This window comes from Dromiciops gliroides, chromosome 3 (assembly GCF_019393635.1).
Source record: "Dromiciops gliroides isolate mDroGli1 chromosome 3, mDroGli1.pri, whole genome shotgun sequence".
NCBI lineage: Eukaryota > Metazoa > Chordata > Mammalia > Microbiotheria > Microbiotheriidae > Dromiciops > Dromiciops gliroides.
The window spans coordinates 641,298,163-641,324,267 of record NC_057863.1 but is presented as its reverse complement, the minus strand read 5'-3'; the positions used below and the strand labels follow the sequence as shown (position 1 = coordinate 641,324,267).

The window sequence follows — 26,105 nt, the reverse complement described above, 5'->3', positions numbered from 1 at the left end:
CAGGACAGCTCAGGGCCCCTGGATGCAGCCCTGAGACCCGCTTGAGTTCCCTGCTGCCCCTCCCAGGGCTGTTAACCCATGTGAAAGACGGGGCCGTGTCTATGGCAATGGAATAGCTCCCTGGAGAAGCCAAGACAGCCCCAATGCCAGGGGAAACGTGGCCCCCATTAGAGAAAGCAGCCAGACCCCCACCCAGCGGGGCCCCTGCCGAGGCCGCAGGACTCACCCCCAGTGAGGGATGGGGGGTCATTGATGGGCAGCCCCAACAGCTACGGCCCACAGGGAGCCTGGGACCCGGCCACTCACTGGGCAGGTTGCTCCCGAGCCTCAGTTTCCCCCTGTAAAGTGGGTGGGTTGGACCATAAGGCCTCCCAGGTCCCTTCCAGCTTTCGTTCTGCGAGCCCATGAAGCCACTGACAGAGTGCAGGGCCCTGGAGCAGTCACCTTGAGAATGGGGCTCAGGAAGGGGTCCTTCTTGTGACGGCAGACTTTGTTGATGACCAGGAAGGCCAGCACCCGCACCGTCTCCTCGCCCGTGCTCCAGAGCATGACCATCCTCTGTGAGAGAGGGACAGGTGAGCCACAGGGACGGCTGCAAGTGGGCCTGGGCTTCTGCAGGCTCCCTGCAGGGCTACCGCCTCTGCCCAAGGGCCTCTTCCCCAGCCACAGGCCTCTCCGCACAGGGTCCTTCCCCAGGCCTGGGGGCTCCACTTGTCTCCCCCGGGGCGGCCAGCTTGGGGACCTCAGAAGGAAGGGGTTAATGATGACCCCATGAGCTCCCCACCCCCTTCCTACCCTGCGAAGCTCCTGATTGTTCCAGGCTAAAGCAGAATTCCCAGCCACAGAAACAAAGCCCCCCTCCTAAATAACCATCATAATTAGTAATAACACGTGTAGCAGGAACACAGCCTCTCACACTTCCCATGCGCTCTCCCCCTACAGGTCCACGGTGAGAAACTGAGGACCCCCCAACATGCACGCACGCACACACACATACACACACACACACACACACACACACACACCTCCATATGCATATACACCACACACATTTGCACACACTATATGTGCATGCACACACACATGCGCGCGCACACACATTTCTGTGGGCCCAGGCCTGGCAGAGCCTGAAGCTTTTCACCAAGTCTGGGTGTCTCCCACATCCCCACACTCCCTGTACCCCAGATTCCAGTCCAAAAGGTGCTGAGATGGGAGGAAGGAAAAAGCTACACCCTCTCTTCTCCATCTGCATCCAGACCCCCACATCCATAGACTCTCCGCCCCCAGAAGCCTCCTTCTCCATACTGCTCTCAGCTGCCTGCCTGGAAAATGGCCCTCCCAACAAACCCCCACCCCCAGCCCTGCTCTAACGTCCCAGCTGTCAGTACGCCCAGAGCAATGACAGTGTCTGTCCGTCCGGCTGTCCAGCCAAGGCCATGCATTATGGATGGGATGTGGGAAGGGATGGGAGCAGCAGCAGCTGCTGGGACAGCCCTACCCCCAGGAGCCAGGGCCTGACAGGAGCAACCTCATCACCTCCCCTCCAAGCATCCTTCAGCACAGCTGGGAGACGATGCCTATGCAAGGAACTGACGCACATGTGCATGCACGCGTGTGCACGCGCACACACACACACACACACAAACACACACACCCTGCTGAATTATTCCTGGCTGGCCTCAGGCGGCTACTAAAAGCTGCCTGTCACAGGGGGGAGAGGGGCCCTTGGCTGGCCAGAGGGAAGCCCCCTCTAATGAGGGGCACCAGCTGGAAGGCTCCAGGCAGGCACTGTCCTGAGCCACCCTCCAGGACACAGCCCAGGAGAGGTAGCAACTCCTGGCTGCCCCGCACTGCCCAGGCCCCCCACCACCCAGGTCCCTGCTGCCTGGGCTGTCAGACCTCACCTTGAGCAGTACCCGGCACTGCTTGGGGAAGGCCAGATAATAAGGGACAGTAGCACTAATGTGCTGCAGGACAGCAGTGACTACAGACGCCTCAGTCAGGCAGGACACCAGCTACAAGAGGAGAGAGGGAGAGATGAGTTCAGACCTAGTAACGGCTGCTCTGCCCCCCAAAGAGCCCCCCACCCTCCACATTCTAAGGAGCCTGGAAAAGGGGCTGAAATACAGATGAGACAGGGGGCCCTTCTCACGCTGAGCTTCAGCCCAGGGCCGCCGCTCCTCAAACAAAAGGGACCCACCCCCCCCTGTGCCCACCCTGGTACCTGGATGACAGAGTTCAGATACGACTTGACATCAAGACGCATTTTTGTCCAGAGAGGGCTGCTGGACGGCAGGACCAACCTAGGAGAGAAAGGAGCCTCGGCATGAGGCCTGAAGGCAGTCTGGCTCTGGGATGGAGCATGGGACCATGGGAAGGCTTGGGTGCCGATTGCAAGTTCTGCCTGGGAATTCAACTTACAGAGGGTGGGGGGGTGCCTCTCCCCAGCCAGGTTCATGCCTATTACTGCTCCACCCCCACCCCCCATGGCTGCTGTGGTTGCCATTCTTATTCACAAAAGATACAAGTGTGTGCATACTTACACATATTGTATGCATGTGTATACGCACATGCATATCTACACACAAAGCCCAAGCACATGTGAAATCCTAGACATGTGAGGTATTACCTGCGTATGAGCATGTCGTCTCCCCCACTAGAACATAAGCTGGAAGCGGGGATTTCACTTCTGTCTCTGTCACCACAAAGTATCGGCCAGGCCCCAGGCCACACCACAGGGCCTTAATAAATGCTGGTGAGGGGGCAGCTAGGTGGCACAGTGAATAAAGCACCGGCCCTGGATTCAGGAGTACCTGAGTTCGGATCTGGCCTCAGACACTTGATACTCACTAGCTGTGTGACCCTGGGTAAGTCACTTAACCTCCATTGCCCCGCAAAAAAACAACAAAAAAACCCCTCAAAAATAAATAAATGCTGGTGAATGTGTCATCAGCTCTTAGCAGCCTCTGACATTCCAAAAGGGCTTAATAAATGCTTCTCCCTGGGCCTCACCTTACTGTCTGCTACAAAAGGGGCGGCCTGGGCTGGATGCCACCTGGGCTTCCCCCTGCCTGCTCCCAGGAGCCGAGGCACCTGGGGAAGGCTCTCAAGGGGCTCCCCTGCCTCAGGTTTGATTTCCCCTCATAGAGTCTCAGTTTCTTCATCTGTAAAATGGAAATAACAATGGGGCTTCCCATGTCACAGGAGGGGGTGGCTTTGGAAGCCTGAGATCTCAGTATTCACCCACCTCCTTCTCAGATTACTGTTCCCTGGGCGCTGTCTACACTGATTGGTCTCAAAGGTTTTGTCTTTTTCAGGGGAGAGGGGGGACAAAGGAAGTGGGACAGAGAGAAAACAGATTTTTGTTCATTAAAAAAATAAACCAGATATTGTACGACCAATGTTCACCATAACAGTAAGAGAAGAAAAAGAAATGGAAGGAATTAGAATGGGTAAGGTGGAAACAAAGCTATAACTCTTTGCAGAGGATATGATGTCATACTTAAAGAACCCTACAGAATCAACTAAGAAACTAACTGAAATTATAAACAACTTCAGCAAAGTTTCAGATTACAAAATAAATCCCCACAAATCATCAGCAACATATATTACCAACAAAGTCAGGTAGCAAGAAATACCATTTAAAACAACTGTAGACAATGTAAAATACTTGGGAGTCTCCCTACATCAAGACAAATTCAGGAACTATATGAGCACAACTATAAAACACTTTTCACACAAATAAAGCCAGATCTAAACAACTGAAAAAAATATCAATTGCTCATGGGTAGGCTGAGCCAATAGAATAAAATGACAATTCTACCTAAATAAATTTACTTATTCAGTGTCATACCAATCAAACTACCAAAGATGTATTTTATAGAGCTAGAAAAAATAATAACAAAATTCATCTGGAAGAACAAAAGGTCAAGAATCTCAAGGGAATCAATAAAAAAATGCAAAGGAAGGTGGCCTACCAGATCTCAAACTGTATTATAAAGTAGTAATCTTGAAAACAACCTGGTACTGGCTGAGAAATGGAGGGGTGGATCAGCGGAATAGATTAGGTTTACAAAACACAGTAGGTAAAGAGCATAGTAATCTAATCTAGTGTTTGATAAACCCAAAGAGCCAAGCTTTTCAGACAAAAACTCACTGACAAAAACTGCTGGGAAAACTGGAAAACAGGCACAAACCAACATCTCATACCATTATCAAAATGGGTACGTGACTTAGACATAAACAACAGTACCATAAGCAAATTAGGGGAGCACAAAATAGTTTACCCCCTCTGATCTATGGATAAGGGAAGAATTGAGGACAAGAGATAGAGAGGGATGTAAAATGGATAATTCTGATTACACATCAAATTGAAAAGGTTCTGCACAAACAAAACCAATGCAACCAAGATTAGAAAGAAAACAGGGGGCAGCTAGGTGGTGCACTGGATAGAGCACTGGCCCTGGATTCAGGAGGACCTGAGTTCAAATCCTGTCTCAGACACTTGACACTTACTAGCTGTGTGACCCTGGGCAAGTCACTTAACCCCCATTGCCTCACCAAAAAAAAAAAAAGAAATTAGAAAGAAAACAGGAAACTGGGGGAAAATGTATAGCAAGTTTCTCTGGTAAAGGTCTCATTTCTCAAATATGTAGAGAATTGAATCAAAATTAAAACTATATGTCGGAGGGGGCAGCTAGATGGCGCAGTGGTTAAAGCACCGGTCCTGGACTCAGGAGTACCTGAGTTTAAATCCAGCCTCAGACACTTGACACTTACTAGCTGTGTGACCGTGGGCAAGTCACTTAACCCCCATTGCCTGCAAAAAAACCCCCAAAAAAGCAAAAAAACAAACAAAAAAAACCCTATATGTCGGGGCAGCTAGGTGGCGCAGTGGATAGAGCACCAGCCCTGGAGTCAGGAGTACCTGAGTTCAAATCCGGCCCGAGACACTTAACACTTACTAGCTGTGTGACCCTGGGCAAGTCACTTAACCCCAATTGCCTCACTAAAATAAAAAAACAAAAACAAAAACAAAAAACTATATGTCAATGCCCAATTGATAAATGGAGAAAAGCACTGGTCCTAGATTCAGGAGGACCTGAGTTTAGCTGTGTGACTTTGAGCAAGTCATTTAACCCTCACTGCCCTGCCCAAAAAAATTATATAATAACAATTAATTGATTGATTAAATCTCAAGAAATGTGATCAGGGCTTTATTCTAGCATAGCCTTAAGATAAATGGAGAAAGGATATGAGTAGCAGTTTTCAGAAGATGTCAAAGCTATTTATAGGGGAAAAATGCTCAAAATCACTACTGATTATAGAGAAATACAAATGAAAACTCTGAGGTACCACCTCACACCTACCAGATTGGCTAACATGACAAAAAAGGAAAATGACAGATGCTGGAGGAAAACTGGGACACTAATGCACTGCTGGTGAAGCTGTGATGTAGTCCAACCAAACATTGCTAGCAGCTCTTTTTGTGGTGACAAAGAATTGGAAATCAGGGGGATGCTCTTTGATTGGAGAAAGGCTGAACAAGTTGTAGTTTATGATTGTGATGGAATACTATTGTGTTATAAGAAATGAGGAGCAGGATGCTCTCAGAAAAACCTGGAAACAACAAACAGATGCAAAGGGAAGTGAGCAGAACCAGGAGAACATTGTATACAGTAACAGTAATATTTTATGATAATCAACTGTGAAAAACTTAGCTATTCTCAGCAATACAATTCAAGACAATTCCCAAGGGCTTATGATGAAAAAAAGAAAGAACTGACTGGAGTCTAAATGTGGATTAAAACATACTATATTTCACTTTATTTTTCTCGGGGATTTTTTTTTTTGGGGGGGGGCAGTTTGTGTTTTCTTTCATAACAAGACTAATAAGGAAATAAGTGATTCGCCCTGGGTTACATAGCTAGTAAGGGTCTGAGGCCAGATCTGAACTTAGTGTTCCATCCACTGCACTACCTAGCTGCCCACTGCATCCTGGGCCAACTTTGGTCTTTGTTTTGCCACTAGACCCAGATACTCAGGAGGAAAGGGTGAGGCTGAATCAAATCTAATTCATGTGCAAGTCAAGACATCACCCTTGTGATGTCACTGTCCTCTTCAAAAACAAAGCCAAACAACAATATGGAAATGTTTTGCATGACTGCACATGTATAACCTATATCAAACTGCTTATTGTCTCAGGGAGGGGGCAGGAGAGGAAGGAAGAGAATTTGGAACTCAAAAATTTTTAAAGGATTATTAAAAGTTGTTTTTTACATGTAAATGAGAAAAATATTATCCAAAAAAAAAGAGAAAAAGAATGTTAAAAAATTTTGTTTACCATAATTGAGGAAAAAATAAAAATAAACAGGGGCAGCTAGGTGACGCAGTGGGTAAAGCACCAGCCCCATATTCAGAAGGACCTGAGTTCAAATCTGGCCTCAGACACTTGACACTTACTAGCTGTGTGACCCTGGGCAAGTCACCTAACCCTCACTGTCCCCCCCCTTCCCTCCCCCAAAAATGTGAAAAAGTAAAATGAAATAAAAATAAACAACATTTTTAAAAAGACAACAGGAAAAGACCCCCGTTGCAGGCAGCGGCCTCTGCAGCCCAATATCCATTAGTAGTTGCCTCCCTGTGTATCCTGGAGCCTCAGATCCTAGATCCTTCCTGGGCTCCCATCCCCTGGGATGCATGCTCCTGGCCTGTCCCCCCAGTGCTCCTCCAACCACTCCCTCTGTTCTTGGCTCTGCCCTTCCGGGTCCTCTTCTCCAGGCCGGAGACATCCCACATTCCTACACCCTATCCTGAAATGGAATGCACTCAGCCTTTCCTCTTCCCTGCACTAGGCCCCAAAACCGACTCCCTAAAGCCCAAGGGTGACCAAGGGTCCTACCCCGAAGCCTCCTCTTGTTCACATGAGCAGAGGCCAATTCCTTGGCCTGATGCTCAGAGCCCCAAACTGCAGGCCATGCTGCCAGGCTTGTTTCCTAACCCCCAAACTTTTGCCTTCCATGTGCCCTGCCCCCCTCCCCTCTGCCTGGGGTGGGGGGAGGTGGGGAGCTGTCTAAGATCCCACTAGAGGCCTGTCTCTGGAAGAATGTCAGCTCCCTGAGTGCAGGCACCGTTTCTAAAGGCCTTTGCCTCCCTAGCACTGGGCACAGTGCCTGGTACACCAGAAGTGTTGAATACTCGCTTGTTGGACTGAATTGGATCCAATTGCCTCATCTCTTTTTCAAAAATATTCTAGAATTTATTTCACATGGTTGTTATGAAGATAAACCTTAAAGTGTTATGTAATGAAGGACAACGACCAAAAAACCATGTAAATGCAAGTCAATATTACTACTACTAATACCACGGCTACCAAGCCCCCTCCTCCTTTTTTTTTTTAAAGTAATAAACATTCCTATTTATAGCTTTGCAATCTCCTCATCTTTCCTCAAGCGCGGTGCCCAGACCTGAGTATGATCCTCGGGATGTCTGGCTGAAAGAGAGAGACACCTGTCTTCATGCAGCCCAAATACCCTTCCCCACCTGGCCGACCCTAGACAGGGCTCCCATCTCACCAGGCCTCCCCCACCTTGCACAGAGAAAGCTGAGCTTTTGAACCCAGATGCCAGACTCTACACTAATCCCCGGTGGTGTCCCTGTTTGCGGGAATTTTGGGGGGCTCTGTCACTCAGGGCAGGGGTGGGGAGAGCATAGCAAAGGTCTGGGTCACTGGGGTGAGAGCACAGCATAATCCTGCACAGGCCCCGCCCAATAAGCCAGTAGCGGGTCTTGGGGGCAGCTGCCCTTGGCTTCCAAGCTCCTAGCCCTCAGGGGGTTGGAAGGGGGTCAGACAACTGGCCAGAAGGAGATTACCTTTGCTGGCACTGGGTGCAGGGCTCTGCTGCATTGCCCACACAGTCCCAGGTTGAGGACCACTAGCAGGAGTGGGGACCTTCCTCACAGTTCCAGGGTGGAAAAGAGTATTTGTGGTTGCTTATAGACCAGAGTACAGGTCAAGAGAGCAGTGACCACACCTCTCCTTCGATCACACCCTGGAAGAACTGAAAACTTAGAGACCCATAGAACTAGCTCTGAAAACAGCAGCACAAAAAACCTGAAGCTTGGGACAGTGTCTCCTCCACCCCAGGAGCAGAGACCAATTTTAACATAAAGTTAAAAGTCAAGAAATAGGCTGGGTAAAGCAAGCAACTAACAAAAAGGAACCTGACCACAGAAAGTTACTATGGTGAAAGGGACGATCAAAACACAAACTCAGAAGACAATGAACTCAAAACAGGTACAAGCAAAGCCTCAAAGAAAAATGTGAACTGGTCTCAGCACCCCCCTCCCACCCCAAAAAAACTTTTAAAAATGAATGTTGGGGGCGGCTAGATGGCGCAGTGGTAAAGCACCGGCCCTGGAATCAGGAGTACCTGAGTTCAAATCCGGCCTCAGACACTTAACACTTACTAGCTGTGTGACCCTGGGCAAGTCACTTAACCCTTGTTGCCCTGCAAAAAAACAAAAAACCAAAAACAACAAAAATGAATGTTGGGGCAGCTAGGTGGCACAGTGGATAGAGCACCAGCCCTGGAGTCAGGAGTACCTGAGTTCAAATATGGCCTCAGACACCTAACACTTACTAGCTGTGTGACCCTGGGCAAGTCACTTAACCCCAATTGCCTCACTAAAAAAATAAAAATAAATATATTTTTAAATGAATGTTAATAATTGTTTTTAAATGTAATTGGTGGAAAATAAAATGCTAAATTAAAAAAAAAACCTCCTGGAGAAGTTCTAAAAAGGATTTTAAAAACCAAATAAAAGAAGTAGAAGAAAAACTGGAAAAAAAAATCAGAGTGATGTAATAAAATCATTAAAAAAATCAAAAGCTTGGTAAAGGAAGAACCAAAAATACTAAAGAAAATAACACTTTTAAAAGTAGAACTAGACAAATGGAAAAGGAGGTAGAAAAGCTCACTGAAGGAAATAATTCTTTAAAAATTAGAATTCAGCAACTGGAAACTAATGTCTCCATGACACATCAAGAAACAAACAAAATCCAAAGAAAGAACAAATTTAAGAAAATGTGAATTACTTCATTGGAAAAATAAATGATTTAGAAAATAGACTAGGGGGAGATAATTTAAGAAATTTTGGATTACCTGTGTGGTAAAAATTATTTGTGGTAAAAAATTATTGGAGTTTTAGCTAACTCATTTGGGAGGGGCCACACCTGGCCCACCCTGAAGTTACATATGCTACTGAGGTCAGAAGGAAAACTCTCCATAGGCAGTTTTGAAGGACCTCCCCTTTTGGGGGAGGGAGACTGAAGGCTTTCTAAGGAGAGAAAAGGCTCTTCCAGAACTCTCTCACCGCCCAATGGCTGACTCCTTGGTCTTCTCAGTGATGCCAGAAAGCTAGCAAACTTTCCAGGGGTGGTGAGTTAAGAGAATTTATCTGTATTTCTTTTTCCTACTTCCTTATCTTTGATTTTTATTAATTTCACCTTTGTTGTTTAATTAATTCCCAAGTAATAAAATCTGATCCTTTTGTGGAAAAAGAAGCTGTAAGGCTCCTTTCTTACTGGCCTGGGAGAAATATCTAAAAGGGCAGTTCAGAGGGGAGGGAGCTTTGAACCTAAAAGTCCTTCATTATTTCCAGGACCCCAGTATTTCAGCGAGTCACCCAATTAAAACTCTGTATATTAAATTTCGGCCCTCACACCTGAAAGCCACAATCAAAAGATGATCCTAGACATCCCATTTCAAGAAATTATCAAGTAAAATTGCCCTGAAATCAAGCATTCCTGATAAAAAAGAGCAGAGTTGAATAGAAAATTTCACTTTCAAATACAGGACTCAAAAGAAACATAAAAAGGTAAACATGAAAGAGAAATCATAAGGGATTCAATAAGGTTAACTGTTTACATTCCTGCTTGGTAGGATGATACTTGTAATTCTGAAGACCGTTCTTATTACTAGGGCAGTTAGAAGGGATATACATAGTCAGAGTGCATGGATGTGAGCTATGATGGGATGATATAAAAAATAAAATTAAGGGGTGACAAAGAAGGATGCCCTGGGAGAAGGAGGGAGAGGTAGAATTATCTCACATAAAAGAGGCAGGGGGGCAGCTAGGTGGTGCAGTGGATAAAGCACTGGCCCTGGATTCAGGAATACCTGAGTTCAAATCTGGCCTCAGACACTTGACACTTGCCAGCTGTGTGACCCTGGGCAAGTCACTTAACCCTCATTGCCCCGCAAAAAAAAAAAAAAAAAAAGAAGCAGGAAAAGAGCTTTTTGAGTGGAGAAGATTGGGGGGGGGGGGCAGGGGAGAGCAACACTTCATCCTTAAACTTAATCATTAAAACTGGCTCAAAGAGAGAATTACATACAGTCAGTTGAATATAAAAATCTATTTTACTCTATGGGGAAGTAGATGGGGAGGGAATTAAGAGAAGGGGGAGAGCCTGATAAAAGGGAGAGTGGAATGGGGGAGGCAGTAGACAGAAGCAAAATATTTTGAGGAAGGATAGGGTGAAAGAAGAGAGAAAGATAAATGGGGAAAAAATAGGACGGAGAGATAAACAGTTAGTAATCATAAATGTGAATGGGATGAACTCACCCACAAAAGACAATCAGATAGAGTAGATTAAAAACCAGAATCTTATAATATGTTGTTTACAAGAAACACACTCGAAGCTTAGAGACACACACAAAGTAAAGATAAGAGGTTGGGATCAGCATCTGTTATGGTTCAAATTAAGTTAAAAAAAAAAAAAGCAGGGGTAGCAATCATGATCTCAGACAGAGCAAAAATAGGTCTAATTTAAAGAGTTACATTTTGCTAAAATGAACCATAAACAATGAAGCAACATCAATACTAAATATCAAATGGTATAGCATCCAAATTTTTTTTTTGGGGGGGGGGTGAGGCAATTGGGATTAAGTGACTTGCCCAGGGTCACACAGCTAGTAAGTGTCAAGTGTCTGAGGCCGGATTTGAACTCAGGTCCTCCTGAATCCAGGGCCAATGCTTTATCCACTATGCCACCTAGCTACCCTAGAATCCAAATTCTTAAAGAAAAAGTTAAATGAATTATAGGAGATAGACAATAAGACTATATTACTGGGAGATCTAAACTTTCCCCTCTAAGAACTATACAAATCTTTCAAAAAAAATAAAAACAAGAAAGACATTAAAGAGATGAACAAATTTTAGGAAAGTTAGATATGATAGACCTCTGGAAAAAAATGAATGGTAATAGAAAGGAATATGCCTTTTTCTCAGCAATAGATGACACTTACAAAACTCAACTATATGTTAAGGTACAAAAACCTAATAACCAAATGCAGGAAAACAGAAATATTATATGCATCCTTTTCAGATCACAATGTAATAAAAATCATATTCAATAAAGGACTATGAAAACAGATAAAAAATTAATTGGAAACTAAATAATCTAATCCTGAAAAACATCATCAAAGAGAATGACAACAATAAGACAAGATACCAAAATTTATGGGATGCAGCCAACACAGTACTTAGGGGAAAATTTACATCTCTACATGCTTATATCAATAAAAGAGAATAAGGAGATCAATTAATTTGGCAAGCAAACAAAAAAAAAAACTAGAAAAAGAACAAATTTTAAATCCCTAATTAAATACCAAATTGGAAATCCTGAAATTCAAATAGTAATATTGAAAATAATTTTGAAATCATAAAATTGAAAGTAAGCAAACCACTGAACTAATAAGTAAAAGTAGGAGCTGGTTTTATGAAAAAGCCAACAAAATATATAAACCATTGGTTAATTTGATTTAAAAAAAAAGAAGAAAATCAAATTACCAGTATCAAAAATGAAAAGGATGAATTCACCATCAATGAAGATGAAATTAAAGCAATTATTGGGAGCTATTTTTCCCAATTATATGTCAATAAATCTAACAATCTAAGAGAAATGAATGTTTACAAAAATATAAACTGCTCAGATTAAAAGAGCAAATAAAATACAAACATAATGTGATCTTAGAAAAAGAACTTGAACGAGCAATCAATAAAGACAAAAATCACAGGACCAGAAGGATTCACAAGTTAATTCTACCAAACATTCAAAGAACTATGAATTCCAATACTATATAAACTATTTAATAGGCAAAGGAATCCTACCAAATTCTTTTTATAATACAGATATGGTACTGAGACCTAAACCAGGAAGAACAAAAATAGAGAAGGAAAACTATAGACAAATTTCCCTAATGAATATTGATGTAAAAATCTTAAATAAAATACTAGCAAGGAGATCACAACAATGTATCACAAAGATCATATACTATGACCAGGTGGGATTTAGACCAGGAATGCAAGGTTGGTTCAATATTAGCATAGTTGACCATATCAATTAAAAAAACAACAAAAATCATAGTATGATCTTAATATATGCAGAAAAAGCTTCTGACAAAATACACCACTCAGTCCTATTAAAAACACTAGAAAGCACAGGAATAAAGTGGAACTTTCTTTAAAATAATTAGTCTTTTAAAAATCATCAGCAAGATGATGAGTGAGATGAGCAGAACCAGAAGAACATTGTACACAGTATCATCAACATTGTGTGTTGATCTACTGTGATGGACTATATTCTTCTCACCAATGCAATGGTACAGAAGAGTTCCAGGGAACTCATGATAGAAGAGGATCTCCAAATCCAAGAAAAAAAAAAAGAACTGTGGAGTATAGATGCTGAATGAACCGTACTATTTCTTTTTTTTGGGGTGCTGTTTTTTTTTTTCTATTTTGAGGTTCTGCATCACTGCTCTGATTTTTTCTCTTGTAACAGGATTAATGCAGAAATAGGATTAATGTTATTATGTGTATATATGTGTGTGTATATCTATCTATATCTATATGTATATGATATATAGATATATAGATATAACCTATATCAGATTACCTGCTGTCTAGGGGAGGGGGGAGGGAGGGGAGGGAGGGAGAAAAATCTGAAATTATAAAGCTTGTATAAACAAAAGTTGAGAACTATCTTTACATGTAACGGAAAAAATAAAATACCTTATATGATAATTAAAAAAAATCATCAGCAAGCATTATCTATAACCAGAATAAACTAGAATCCTTCCCACTAAGATGATGGGTGAAACAAGGATGTCTGTTATCACCACTGTTATTTAGTATTGTACTAGAAACAATAAGAGAAGATAAAGAAATGGAAGAGATTAGAACAGGCAATGAGGAAACAAAAGTATTGCTCTTTGCAGAGGATATGATGGTGTATTTGGAGAATCCTACGGAATCAACTAAAAAAGTAACTGAAATAATGAACAACTTCAGCAAAATTTTAGACTACAGAATAAACCCCCATAAATCATCAGTGTTTCTATATATTACCAACAAAGTCCAGCAGCAATAGATAGAAAAATTCTATTTAAAATTGTAGACAACACAAAATACTTGGGAGTCTACTTGCCAAGACAAACTCAGGAACTATATGAACACAAAACACTTCTCACACAAATAAAGTCAGACCTAAACAACTGAGTAGGCTGGGCCAACAGAACAAAAATGACAATTCTACTAAAATTAATTTACCAAAATTATTCAGTGCCAAACTAATCAAACTACCAAAAAATTATTTTATAGAACTAGAAAAAAATAACGTTCATCTAGAAGAACAAAAGGTTAAGAATATCAGGGAATTAGGGGCAGCTAGGTGGCACAGTGGATAAAGCACCGGCCCTGGATTCAGGAGGACCTGAGTTCAAATCCGGCCTCAGATACTTGACACTAGCTGTGTGACCTTGGGCAAGTCACTTAACCCTCACTGCCCTGGAAAAACAAAAGAATATCAGGGAATCGATGAAAAAAACCATGAAGGAGGGTGGCTTAGCCATACCAGATCTCAAACTATTTTATAAATCTGATACCAGCTAAGAAATAGAGGGGTGGATCAGTAGAACAGATGAGGTTCACAATACACAGTAGGTAAGGGCCACAGTAATCTAGTGCTTGATAAACCCAAAGAGTCGAGCTTTTCAAACAAAAACTGCTCGGAAAACTGGAAAGCAGTTCAGCAGAAACTAGGCATAGACCAACATCTCACAACGTTGTATATGTGAAATAAGTACATGATTTAGACATAAAGGGTAATACCATAAGCAAATTAGGGGAGCATGAAACAGTTTACCCCTCAAATCTATGGATAAGGGAAGAATTGAGGACCAAACAAGAGAGAGAAAGCACTGCAGGATGTAAAATGGATAATTTTGATTACCTCGAATTGAAAAAGCTTTGCCCAAACAAAACCAATGCAGCCAAGATTAGAAGGGAAGCAGGAAACTGGGGGAAAAAATTTATAGCAAATTTCTCTGATATGGCCTCATTTTTCAAATATGTAGATAACTGAGTCAAATTTATAAAAATATGAGTCATACCCCAATTAATATATGGTCAAAGGACATGAAAAGGCAGAAGAAATCAAAGCTATTTAGTCATATAAAAATGCTCTAAATCACTAATGATTAGAGAAATGCAAAACTGAAACAACTCTGAGGTACTACCACAGACCTATCAGAATGGCTAACAGAAAAAGAAAATGACAAATGTCAGAGAAGACGTGGGCAAATTGGAACACTGATGCATTGTTGAAGTTGTGAACTGATCCAACCATTCTGGACAGCAATTAGAACTATGCCCAAAGGGCTATAAAATTGAGCCATACCCTCTGACCCAGCAATACCACTTCTAAGTATATGTCCCAAAAAGATCAAAGGAAAAATATGTACAAAAAAAATGTATAGTAGCTCTTTTTGTGGTGTCAAAGAACTGGAAATTGAGGGGATGCCCACTAGGTGGGAAATGGCTGAACAAGTTGTGGTATATGATTGTGATGAAATATCATTGTGCTATAAGAAATGACAAGCAACATTCTTTCAAAAAACCCTGTAAAGACTTACATAAACTAATACAAAGTGAAGTGAGCAGAACCTGGAGAACACTGTACCCAGTAAGAACAACACTGTAACAATGACCAAATGTGAATGACTTAACTGTTCTCTGAAATACAATGATGCAAGACAATTCCAAAAGACTCATGATGGAAAACGCTCTCCGCATCCAGAAAAAGAACTGTGGAATCTGAATGCAGATTGAAGCCTATTTTTTAAACTTTACTTTTCTTGTTTTTGTTGGTCTGTTTTCTTTCACAACGTGGCTAATATGGAAATATATTTTACATGATTCCACATGTATAATCTATAGCAAATTGCTTGCCTTCTCATGGAGGGGAGAGGGGAGAAAAAGAATTTGGAACTCAAAATTTTTTTTAAAAGTTTAAAAAATTGTTTTTACAGGTAATTGAAAAATATATATATATTTTCACATTTCAGGGCAGCTAGGTGGCACAATAGATAAAGCACCTGCCCTGGATTCAGGAGGACCTGAGTTCAAATCTGGCCTCAGACACTTGACAATTACTAGCTGTGTGACTCTGGGCAAGTCACTTAACCCTCACTGTCCCCGCCCCCACCTCAAAAAATCACAAATAAATGAAATTCCCTAAACCCTTCAAATGGCAACGAAAGGTTTTGCACAAACAAAGGTTTGCATAAACAAAATCAATGCAGCCAAGATTAGAAGGTTTGCAGGCTAGGCCAAAGCTCATCAGCCTGGCTTTAGAGACCTCTCAAATGACCAGCATTCAATAACTACTACATGTGAGGCACTACTAGGTGCTGCAGGGTAGCACGTGTGATCCAAGGCATGGCCTGTAGTATCAAGGAGCTTAGAATCTAGTCATGGACACAGGACATACAAGTGCAGGACCAACAATCCCTGTGAGCCAGGGTGGTTGAAGAAAGGCTTCAGGAAGAAGACGGAGCACAAGCTGACCTGGTATTTCAAGAAGCCAAGTGGATAAGGGAGGGCCACCCCAGGGGCAGGCGGCTGGGAGAAGCAAGCCTGGTGAAAAACCGATCGGGCAGCTTGGCAAGAGTGGGGTTTTGCGTAGGAAACCATGGGAAGAAAGAGCTTGTCAGGAGCTTGTCCATCCTTCCAAGGGCCCAGTGACTAAGGAAAACCAGGGTCCTTTTTACAGCCTCTACAATGGACAAAGTGCTCTACGTATGCTGTCTAACTTGGGTCTCACAACCAACCTGTGTGGAAGGTTTTATACCCATTTCACAGAAGAGGAAACAGGCTCGGAGCAGCAAAGGGACTCCGCCAGTCACTCTGGGCAGAAGTGTCGGAGGCAGGGCTCTCCATGGTAGGTCCAGCTGCCCCGAGCCCACTGTCACCCTCCAAACTGCTTTAGCTCAGCAGTGACTCTGGCCCCTCCTTACACTCCTGCACAGTGCCCCACCCATGACCTGCCCCCAAAGACCCCCTGCCTGCTCTTCAAAAAAGCTGCATAGGAACCCGCCACAGCAAACCCCAAGGGCTGTCTGAGGTCTGAGGACCCACAGGGGACCCAGAGATGTCCTCCTCAGGGATGGAGGGGCTTCCTCAAGGCAGGGCCTGGTGTGCCTCCCCTGGCTCTGAGGATCCCTGGAGGCAGGGCCCATGAGCCCAAATGTTCCACTGCAGTGCTGAGTGGGTGGTCCCTGCCTCTAAGGAGTTTCTGATCTAGTTACAGCGATGTGACTTGAGCTCACGCAGCTGCAGCAAGGGGCTGCAGAGGCCCCATCTCTCCAGTCCAGAATTCCTCTGAATCTCCACTTCCCAAAGGAGGCGTGCTCCCCTCCCCACCCCACCCCTGTCCCCCATCCCCATGGGCTCGAGGGCTTCTCAAGAGGGGGCCCCCCCACCCTCCTTACTTGGTTCTGTCCTTGGGGAGCTTCAACTGCAACAGCTTCTGGAGGCAGGGGAATAGGTCCCGAATGCAGAAGGTGATGATGGCATTGAACACTGTGGAGCAGAGGAGAGACAGATACATGCCCCCACACATACAAAAAACACACACACACACATACAAACACAAACACAGAGTTAGGGGCTTCTGGGGTCTCCCATAGAAGAGATGAGGACAAACCCTGCCCTTCTCCCTGCCAGGCTCACCTGCACTGTCCGTGATCCGGAACTTGCTGGGCTCTTGGCCCTCCTTGTCCTGATGGGTGGTGGACACAGCGGCCCGGAAGGCCTGCAGGATTTCATGGAAGAGCCGAGGAGAGAGGTCCTTCTAGAAACCGGCAGGAAACAAGAACGAGGCTGTCACAGCCTAGAAAGAGCCAAGCCCAGGGGGCAGCTAAATGGTGCAGTGGTAAAGCACCAGCCCTGGATTCAGGAGGGCCTGAGTTCAAATCTGGCCTCCAACACTTGACACTTACTAGCTGTGTGACCCTGGGCAAGTCACTTAACCCTCACTGCCCGCAAAATTTAAAAAAAGAAAGAAAGAGCCAAGCCCGGCCCCTCTTCACACGCCCAGGTGACTGCAGGCAAGCCACTCCCCGCTCAGAGTCTCCGTTTACTCCCTTGTAAAACAACAGCTAACACTGATGAAGTGCTTAGTATGGGCCAGTCACTGCATCAAGCGCTTTACAGTTATTCTCTCATTTGATCCTCACAACCATTCTAGGAGGTCAGAGTTAATATTATTCCTATTTTATAGATGAGGAAACAGACAGAAGCTAAGTGACTCACCCAGGGTCACACAGCTAGTAGGTGTCTGAGGCTGGATTTGACCTCTGGGCACCCTTCTCTGAGCCTCAGTTCCTTCATCTGAAAACATGGGGGTTGGGCTAGGTGACCTCTCAAAGAGAGCTTGTGGGGGGAGGGTACCCCCACAGGGGGATGAAGCCAGGGGGTGTTCACACGGCTCCATGGATGGAGGGTGTCCCACTCTGGTACCCAAAGACCCTGGAGAAGAGGGTGTGTGAAGGAGAGGAAGGTGAAATTGGCCTGGAAAGGTAGGGCGGAGAGCCAGAACACAGAGGGCCCGAAAGGCTGAGCTGCATTTAAGGCTGGAGGACAGCAGAGACCTGAGCAGCAAAGTCTAGATCAACCTCAAAGAGATGATTCTGGGAGCCTGGAGGCAGGCATGGGGGGAGGCCTGAGCAAAAGCAGTGAGGTGGGAGATGGGCACGGCATGGGCACAACAGTCAGCAGGGCGACGTGGCCCCGGCTTAGAGTGGGGGAGGCGCCTCCACCAGACCTGGGCCCCTATGGGCCTCAAGTGGACTTAGTGTTAATAGGCCGTCTTAGCCACGTTCCACTGTAGCGGTGTCTGTTTTGTTCATTGCTTCCCAGTGACTCGAAGCTGGGTCGGCCGCCCCCCGGGGTTGGGAGCCAGCGTGCATTGGCCCTGCTCTTCAACATCACCACTTTACTGGGAGCTCAGTGACTTAACGGGACACCGGAGTCATGCAAGGGATAGGGGAAAGTCCCGAGCCCCAAGGACAGAAGCAAGAAGACAAGAGCCCATCTGGGGAGCTGCAGGCACGCGGAGGCCGACTAGGGATTGCCCGGGCCCTGCTGGCCCAGGCTGGCCCAGGCCGCCCTGCAGCCCCTCCCCCCATCCTCACCTTGGCAGACTGTTTCCACTGCTCCACCATCTTGAGGGTCAGCTTGGCGCGCTTGGACCAGCTCTTCCGAGTGCTCTCCTCCTCCTCCTCCTCCTCCCCTTCTTCACCCTCACTAGCTTCCTGCACAAGGTAAGGCCAGGGTCCCCAATCACACAAGGCATCAGGATCAGTCCCCCAAGTCTCTCAGAGGAGCTCCAGGCTTGCATCACCAGAGGCCTTGGGCACACCCCAAACTGGACGTCCCGAGGCAGCTCCCACGGGTGTGTCCTGAGCAGTACCTCGTCGGCTTCTCCGCCCTCTCCCCACTTTAACGCCCCTCCCCCCCGCCCCCTCACCTCCAGCTCATCCGGGAGCGTGTGGAACTTCTCATCCTCCTCATCCTCGGAGCTGTCTGAGTCGTCAAAGTTCAGGAGCGTCTGGTCATTCTCCTGCAAGAACTTGTAGAACTCGGGGTCTTTGTCCTTCAGCCTCGAGAGCTGGTCCTTGTGTTCAGACGCCTGGCCCTTTCTTAACTTCCTGGAGACCAAAAGCAGAGAAGGGTCAGGACGGTCATGGGGGAGGGGAAGAAGCCATGCCACAAACAAGGGGCACGCTCCATAGTGCAAGTGGTACTGGTGCCACAAAGGTAAAAGTGCCTGCCCTCCAGGAGCCCCCCCAACGGGGGAGTGGTCCCATACAGCAAAAAGGGGAGGTAAGCTGGGGGGATGCACAGGGGACACAGGACAAGGCCTGGAACTGCAGGGGAGAAGGGCCCCCTGGGCAGGGGGGACAGTCAGTGCCAGGACACAGCAAAGGAGCATGGCGGGGAACAGCCACCAAGGAGGCCAGGAGGGAAGGAAGTGGGGCCAGGACCATGGCACCCACAGCCAAGCAATATAAGTGCCCAGAGAAGACCAAGTCCCACGTGATCCAGGCATGCCCTTCATTTGGCCACAGCACATGTTAGGGGATTCTGGGCATGCCCAGAGCATCTGGGGCATATGGGGTGGCACCCAGGGGATCTGGCCTGTTGGGGATGATGCCCCCCCATAACTGACACAGCAAGGCCCTCATGTGAGCCTAATAGACAAGATGGGCAGACCAGCCAGGAGGATAGACAATCGGCCCACGGTGGGACCCAACAGGCAGCCATCAGCTGACATGACCTCCGGCCTCCAACAAGAGAGAACAGCCTCTGGAAATAAGGAGAGGCAGGGGTGCTACCCTCTGTCCCAGAAGGAGCCATCCGGAGGGGCTGGAGCCACTATCCTCAGCTCCGGGCAGACCCAACTGGAGCACAGCGTCCAGATCTAAGTGCCATGGGAGTGAAGGAGCCTGATTAGGCAGGAAGTGTCCAGAGGAGAGCAGCCAGGATGCTGAAGGGACAGGAAGTCATGTCAAAGAGCATAACCAAACAGGCCAATGAATGGAAATGCCAGATGATAACTCAGACAAGACACCGGGAAAAAGGCCTCAGGAGAACATCCCCAACATGGAATGGGCCACTGTTGCACGGGGGAGGGGGGGGGGGACACGTCCTGGAGGGTCTTCCAGTAGGCTTGCTGGATAAGCACCAGCAGCAACTCCTGCCCTGCAGGGGCCAGACCAGATGAGCATTGAGGTCCCTCTCACCTCTCACACTCGGGATTCACTAACAGATTCACTTGGAAGGGAAGCGGGGAGAATCCCAGGAAACATGTGATCGCTCTGAGCCACCTTCATCCATGACTTGGATGAAGGTGCCCAGGAAATGAACAATTACCCAATTCACAGATCATGAGAAGCCAAGAGGAATAGCAGTCAAATCATACAAAATGATACCAGTGAAAACAATGCGCTAAATCAATTAAGATAAATTTGAAGGGGGAGAGTATAAAGCCGAAGACACCAGAGACCTGAACAGTCAGAGTCAGAGGTGACAAGGGATCAAAGGTCACATAAGGAAAATGAGGCCCACAGAGGTCACACAGATAGTTCTTGGCAGAGCTGGGATTCAAACCAGGACCTCAGCCTCCAAATGCAGCACATTGCCCCTCCAACCAAAATCCAAGACTTGAAAAACAAACTTCATCAGTAAAAGCAGGCTGGATAGCCAGCTGCTCATCCAAAAAAGCCAGGGGTTTTCAGAGTAGACTTTTTCAACTTCTGAGAAAATCCCAAGATGGAGCATCAAAAAGGTGGCTGGTGAACATTTAGAAAGGGAAAAGCAGCGATCATGAGCCAGCCTACCTTTGTTCAGCAAGCACAGATCATGACAGCCAGCCCTATTCCCTTTTTGACAGGGTTAATACTCCAGAGCCAGAAGACCTGGATTTTGGCGAGGTATTTGACAAAAACAAAAAGTGCCTCATTCTATTGTCATGAAGAGGATGGAGAGGTGAGCTGGTGATGAGGGTCAGGTGGACAGAGAACTGCCTGGATGGACTTAATGCATACTGAACAACTGTTCAATGGCAGCACAGCTGGAGGTCTCTAGTGCCCCAGGGCTCTGGATTCAGCTCTTGGCTGTTTAACAGTTTTATCAATGATTTGGATAAAGACATCATGTTGTTCTCATTAAATCTGCAGATGACTCAGAGATCTCAGCAGGCTAGAGCAGCAGGACAGATACATTAAGATGAAATTCAATAGAGGTAAATGTAGAATCTTATACGTGGATTCAAAAAAATCAACTTCACTTGTACAGGGTGGGGGAGGTGTGATCAGAAAGTAGCCTGTCTGAGGGGCAGCTAGGTGGCACAGTGGATAGAGCACGGGACCTGGAGTTAGGAGGACCTGAGTTCAAATGTGACCTCAGACACTTAACACTAGTTGTGTGACCCTGGGCAAGTCACTTAACCCCAATTGCCTCACCAAAAAAAAGAAAAGAAAAAAGAAAGCAGCCTGTCTGAAAAAGATCTGGGGATTTTAGTGGACCCCAAACTCAGTATGAGTCAGCAGAATCATCAATGGGCTTAATTAATGAGAGGGAGGGGGCAGGATGTGGGGCACAGGCCTGTAACCAGCCACATCCCCATCTCTTACTTTGGAGCTGGCCCCTCCTGGGCAGTTGGCTTTCTCTTGGGTGCTGCTGGGCTCTGCTTTCCACCCTGGGTGCCCTTGGGGGGCACCTCATCTTCCTCCTCTGACCCACTGTCCAACTCAGAGTCAAAGCCGGAGGTGAGGAACTCATCCACGCTCAGCTCCGCAAGCTTCCTGCAAGACAAGCAGACTGCTCTCAGGGGGTGTGGTGGAAAGAACCTGGGGTCCCCCCCCCCAAACACACACACACAAGGCACATAAGCCTCAGTTTCCACAACTACAAGATGAGCACTTACCTCACACAGGTGTGTTGAGCATTAAATGAAAAGCTATTTAATGCCTTACCAATTATTATCACGATAATTATTAGCAACAGTCCCCTTCAGCTTCCTTTCTTCAAAACCCAGCTCAAACTCCTTTAACAGACCCTCCCCTGACCCCCCCATCCAGAGCATAGCCTCTTCCACCCCCACCCCCCAATCACTTTACGCCTAGTTTGCATATATTTATGTGTGTCCATTTCTCCCAAAACTTGGATCACAAATTTAGGTCGGGAAGGGAATTTAGAGGTCACCAAGTGCAAACACCTCTTCCTTCTCCATTTTACAGATGAGAAAATTGAGGCCTAAGGAGAAGTGACTTGCCCAAGTCCATTAACGGCAGAACTAGGATTTGAACCCCAGGTCCTCTGAGGAAACTAGGTGGCGCCATAGTGCAGAGCGCTGGCCCTGGAGTCAGGAAGTCCTGTGTTCAAATCCAGCCTCGAACCCTAACCAGCTGTGGGTCCCGAGAGTCACTTAACCGCCTACTGCCTCAGTTTCCTCATCTGTAAAGTGGGGATAACCACGACCCCTTCGAGGTGCCGAGGAGATCTGCAAAGCGTTTAGTGCACACGCCCGGCACACAACAGGAGCTTAATCAATGCTTGTTCCCCGCCTCGCCCAAGGGCATGAGGATGGGAAGCCAGGGCTCAAGCCTGGTGGGTGTACACCGTCACCTCCCCCACGCCCGGACCCCATTCCCTCCGTGATCCGGGACAAGTCTCTCCCCGGCCTCCACTTCCCCGTCTGCCCAACGGGAGCACGAGGATGGGGAGAGCCGAGGCGCTCCGAGCGCCCTTCCGGCGGCCGAACACACGCCTCCGCCGCGGCGGCCCCCCACGCCCCCCGCGACGTACCTCCGTCCCGCGCCGCGCGGCGACTCCGCGGCCACCGCCATGATCCACGCTGCGCAGCGTGGGCTCCGCTTCCTCTCCCACCATGCCCCGCGCCTCGAGGCGGCCCCGCCCGGGGACCGCCCCCTGTCCCGCCCCCAGGCGGCGGCTCTCGGGTTCCTAGGCGGCGCGGAAGCTACGGGTGGCGCGGGCGGGCGAGATGGCAGGAAGGAAAGGAGTGAAGTGAAGCACTACTGTGTGCCCGGGCCGGAGAGAGGAGAAGGGGGAGGGAGGGGCTGGCCGGAGGGGTCCCTGACCTTCAGGACCCGGAACTGGGTTTAAATCCCTACTTTGCCGAGTTTGATCTCAGGGTGTCAGTTCTGTGCCTCAGTTTCCCCCTCTCTCTAAAATGACGAGGTTAGATGAAATAACCTTCCCAGCCCTAAATCTAGGAGCCTCACTTTCCAGCTTTGTAAAATCAGGAGACTGAGGCATCAAACTAGCTCCCTGAAGGCAGCCAGAACCAAATTAAAATATAACTGGGAGGGGCAGCTAGATGGTGCACTGGATAGAGCACTGGCCCTGGATTCGGGAGTACCTGGGTTCAAATCCGGCCTCAGACACTTAACACTTACTAGCTGTGTGACCCTGGGCAAGTCACTTAACCCAAATTGCCTCACTAAAAAAAAAATATATATATATATATATATCTGGGAAATGTTTATAACAAAATAAATAAATAAATAATACAATACAACATAGATAATGTTAATGTGTGGTTTTAAAGTCACTACACCTCTGACTGGCAGGCATCCATTTCTATTTTCCAGCTCTACAATCCCAGATCCACATGTATGCTTCCTAGAGAAATGACTATCCAATAAGCTGAAGGCCCATGAATGTCACATTTTTTAAAACAATTTGACTTATTATATTTTGTCCAATCTGTGAAAATGCATTCATTATAAATAATTACAAGTAGATATTATAATCATAGTATGATTTATATGATATAATTATAATTCTACAATATATAATTTTATATATTATACTTTCAAATAAAATTTTTCAATCTAATATCTCTTTTTCTTTGCCTTATTAAAAATTTTGCACTATGGGGGCAGCTAGGTGGTGCAGTGGATAAAACATAGGACCTGGATTCAGGAGGACCTGAGTTCATCTAGCCTCAGACACTTGACACTTACTAGCTGTGTGACCCTGTGTGACACTTAACCCTCATTGCCCCGCAAAACAAAAAGCAAAATAAAATTATGCACTACATTAATTGTCACAGCTTGGTCCTCTGAGGTATTCTTTTTTTTTTTTTTTTTTAGTGAGGCAATTGGGGTTAAGTGACTTGCCCAGGGTCACACAGCTAGTAAGTGTTAAGTGTCTGAGGCCGGATTTTTGAACTCAGGTACTCCTGACTCCAGGGCCAGTGCTCTATCCACTTCGCCATCTAGCTGCCCCCCTCTGAGGTATTCTTAAATTCTAGTCCTCCCACCCAAGTCTCAGATAATTCTCAGCATTATCTATAGAATCAGACATGGATGAACTCCTTCCATCAAGGAAATCAGAAATCTTTCAACTGTATTTCCCTAAAGTAAAAGTCTGATCATGTCTTCTCTTTCTCAATAAACTGCAGTGGCTCCCTATTACTTCCATTATCAAATATCAAGTCTTTTGTTTGGTATTTAAGATCTTTCCAGTCTTGTTACACCTTACTTCCCTCCACCCTTTCTAGCCATTGAGGAAGGAGTGTATTCCATGATTTTCAAAAGCTATAAAAACTGTCCCTGTTTCTTTAAGGAGATAAAAACCAAGAGTTAGTTGTAAATGGTCATTCTTTGAGTAACTTCTACTGGAGTCAAGGAGAGAATGTGTTTTGTTGAGTTTTTTTTTAACTTGGCTCTAGGGGGAGATGGGGAAAAGACAGAAAGTAGGTGAGGAGAAACCTCATTCTTCTTAGAACTATCTCAGGGGCAGCTAGGTGGTGCAGTGGATAGAGCATCGGCCCTGGAGTCAGGAGTACCTGAGTTCAAATCTGACCTCAGACATTTAACACATACTAGCTGTGTGACCCTGGGCAAGTCACTTAACCCCAATTGCCTCACTTAAAAAAAAAAAGAACTATCTCAACTGTTTTAAAGAAACATGATTTATGAGGCAACTGATGAACAGATAAATGTGATAAGCTCTTAAAGATTTGATCAGTTATCTCACACATATTCCTGTGTTGGCCTATGCAGATCCAGACAAGTTTTTTGTTCCACATAGCTTGGAAGGCTTAGGAGCAGTATTGTATAAGGGAGTAAACTGATAAACTGATTGTTCTCCAGTATTGGGGCAGTCAGTGCAGGGGGAGTGGAGGGAGAGAAAGAGAGAGAGAAGAGGGGCAGCTAGGTGGTGCAGTGGATAGAGCACCAGCCCTGGATTCAGGAGGACCTGAGTTCAAATCTGATCTCAGACACTTAACACTTACTAGCTGTGTGACCCTGGGTAAGTCACTTAACCCCAATTGCTTCACCAAAAAAAAAAAAAAGAGAGAGAGAAAGAGAGAAGAGAGAGAGAAGAGAGAGAGAGAGAGAGAGAGAGAGAGAGAGAGAGAGAGAGAACAAGCATTTGCCTACTGTGTGTCAGGTGCTGTGCTGTTAGGCATACAAAGGGGAAAAAAAATGAAAAATCGTCCCTGTCCGAAAGGAACATCCGTTTTAGTAGCAGGGACAACATGCCCATAAATGGGTTCGTACAAGTGAATGCAGAAGGGGTGGAAGGCCTTCAGGAAGCGCTTGAACCCCCTGAGTCTTAAAGAAAGCCAGAGATTGGGGGCAGCTAGATGGCACAGTGGATAAAGTATGGGCCCTGGATTCAGGAGGACCTGAGTTCATATCTGGTCTCAGACACTTGACACTTACTAGCTGTGTGACCCTGGGCAAGTCACTTAACTCTCATTGCCCCGCAAAAAAAAAAAAAAGAAAAAAGAAAGCCAGAGATTCTAAGACCCAGATGTGAGCAGGAGGAGCCTCCCAGGCCTGGGGGACAGCTGGACAAAGGGAGGAAGTCTAGGGTTCGAGCCTCGGTGTGAGGAGGGGCCAATAGGTTATATCACAGAGGGGGTGGGAAGCAGAGTGTAAGGAGACTGGCAAGAGAGGAAGGGGCCAAGTTGGAAGAGTCTGAAGGGCGAACGGAGAGGCTGGATACTGGACCATGGATGGAACAGGGAGCCATGGGGTTTACTGAGTCTTGGGTGACAAGTCAGCTCTGTGCTTTAGGAAGATAGATCCCTGGCAGCTGTGCGTGGGGAAGATGGATTGGAGACGGGGAGGCTGGAGGCAGGGAGGCCAGATGGGAGGCCATTACACGGAGATGTGCAGGCTCGGGCTTACATAGCTCCTTCAGGTTCCCAAAGCACTTTA

General features: G+C 46.2%; 1 protein-coding gene across 1 annotated transcript in view; it reads right to left on the bottom strand.

Moving 5' to 3' along the window:
• NOC2L (NOC2 like nucleolar associated transcriptional repressor) overlaps positions 1-22,820 on the bottom strand; it is a 40,889-nt gene extending 18,069 nt beyond the window's left edge. Inside the window, exons 1-9 of the mRNA XM_043995841.1 lie at positions 22,714-22,820; positions 21,540-21,710; positions 18,872-19,052; positions 18,537-18,656; positions 17,074-17,194; positions 16,833-16,923; positions 2,225-2,303; positions 1,905-2,015; positions 445-558 (exon numbers count right to left, since the gene is read on the bottom strand). Coding sequence (XP_043851776.1) covers positions 445-558; positions 1,905-2,015; positions 2,225-2,303; positions 16,833-16,923; positions 17,074-17,194; positions 18,537-18,656; positions 18,872-19,052; positions 21,540-21,710; positions 22,714-22,754 — 1,029 coding nt within the window. The 5' untranslated portion in view covers positions 22,755-22,820. The remainder of the gene's footprint in view (positions 1-444; positions 559-1,904; positions 2,016-2,224; positions 2,304-16,832; positions 16,924-17,073; positions 17,195-18,536; positions 18,657-18,871; positions 19,053-21,539; positions 21,711-22,713) is intronic.
• Between the last annotated feature and the right edge of the window lie 3,285 nt (positions 22,821-26,105).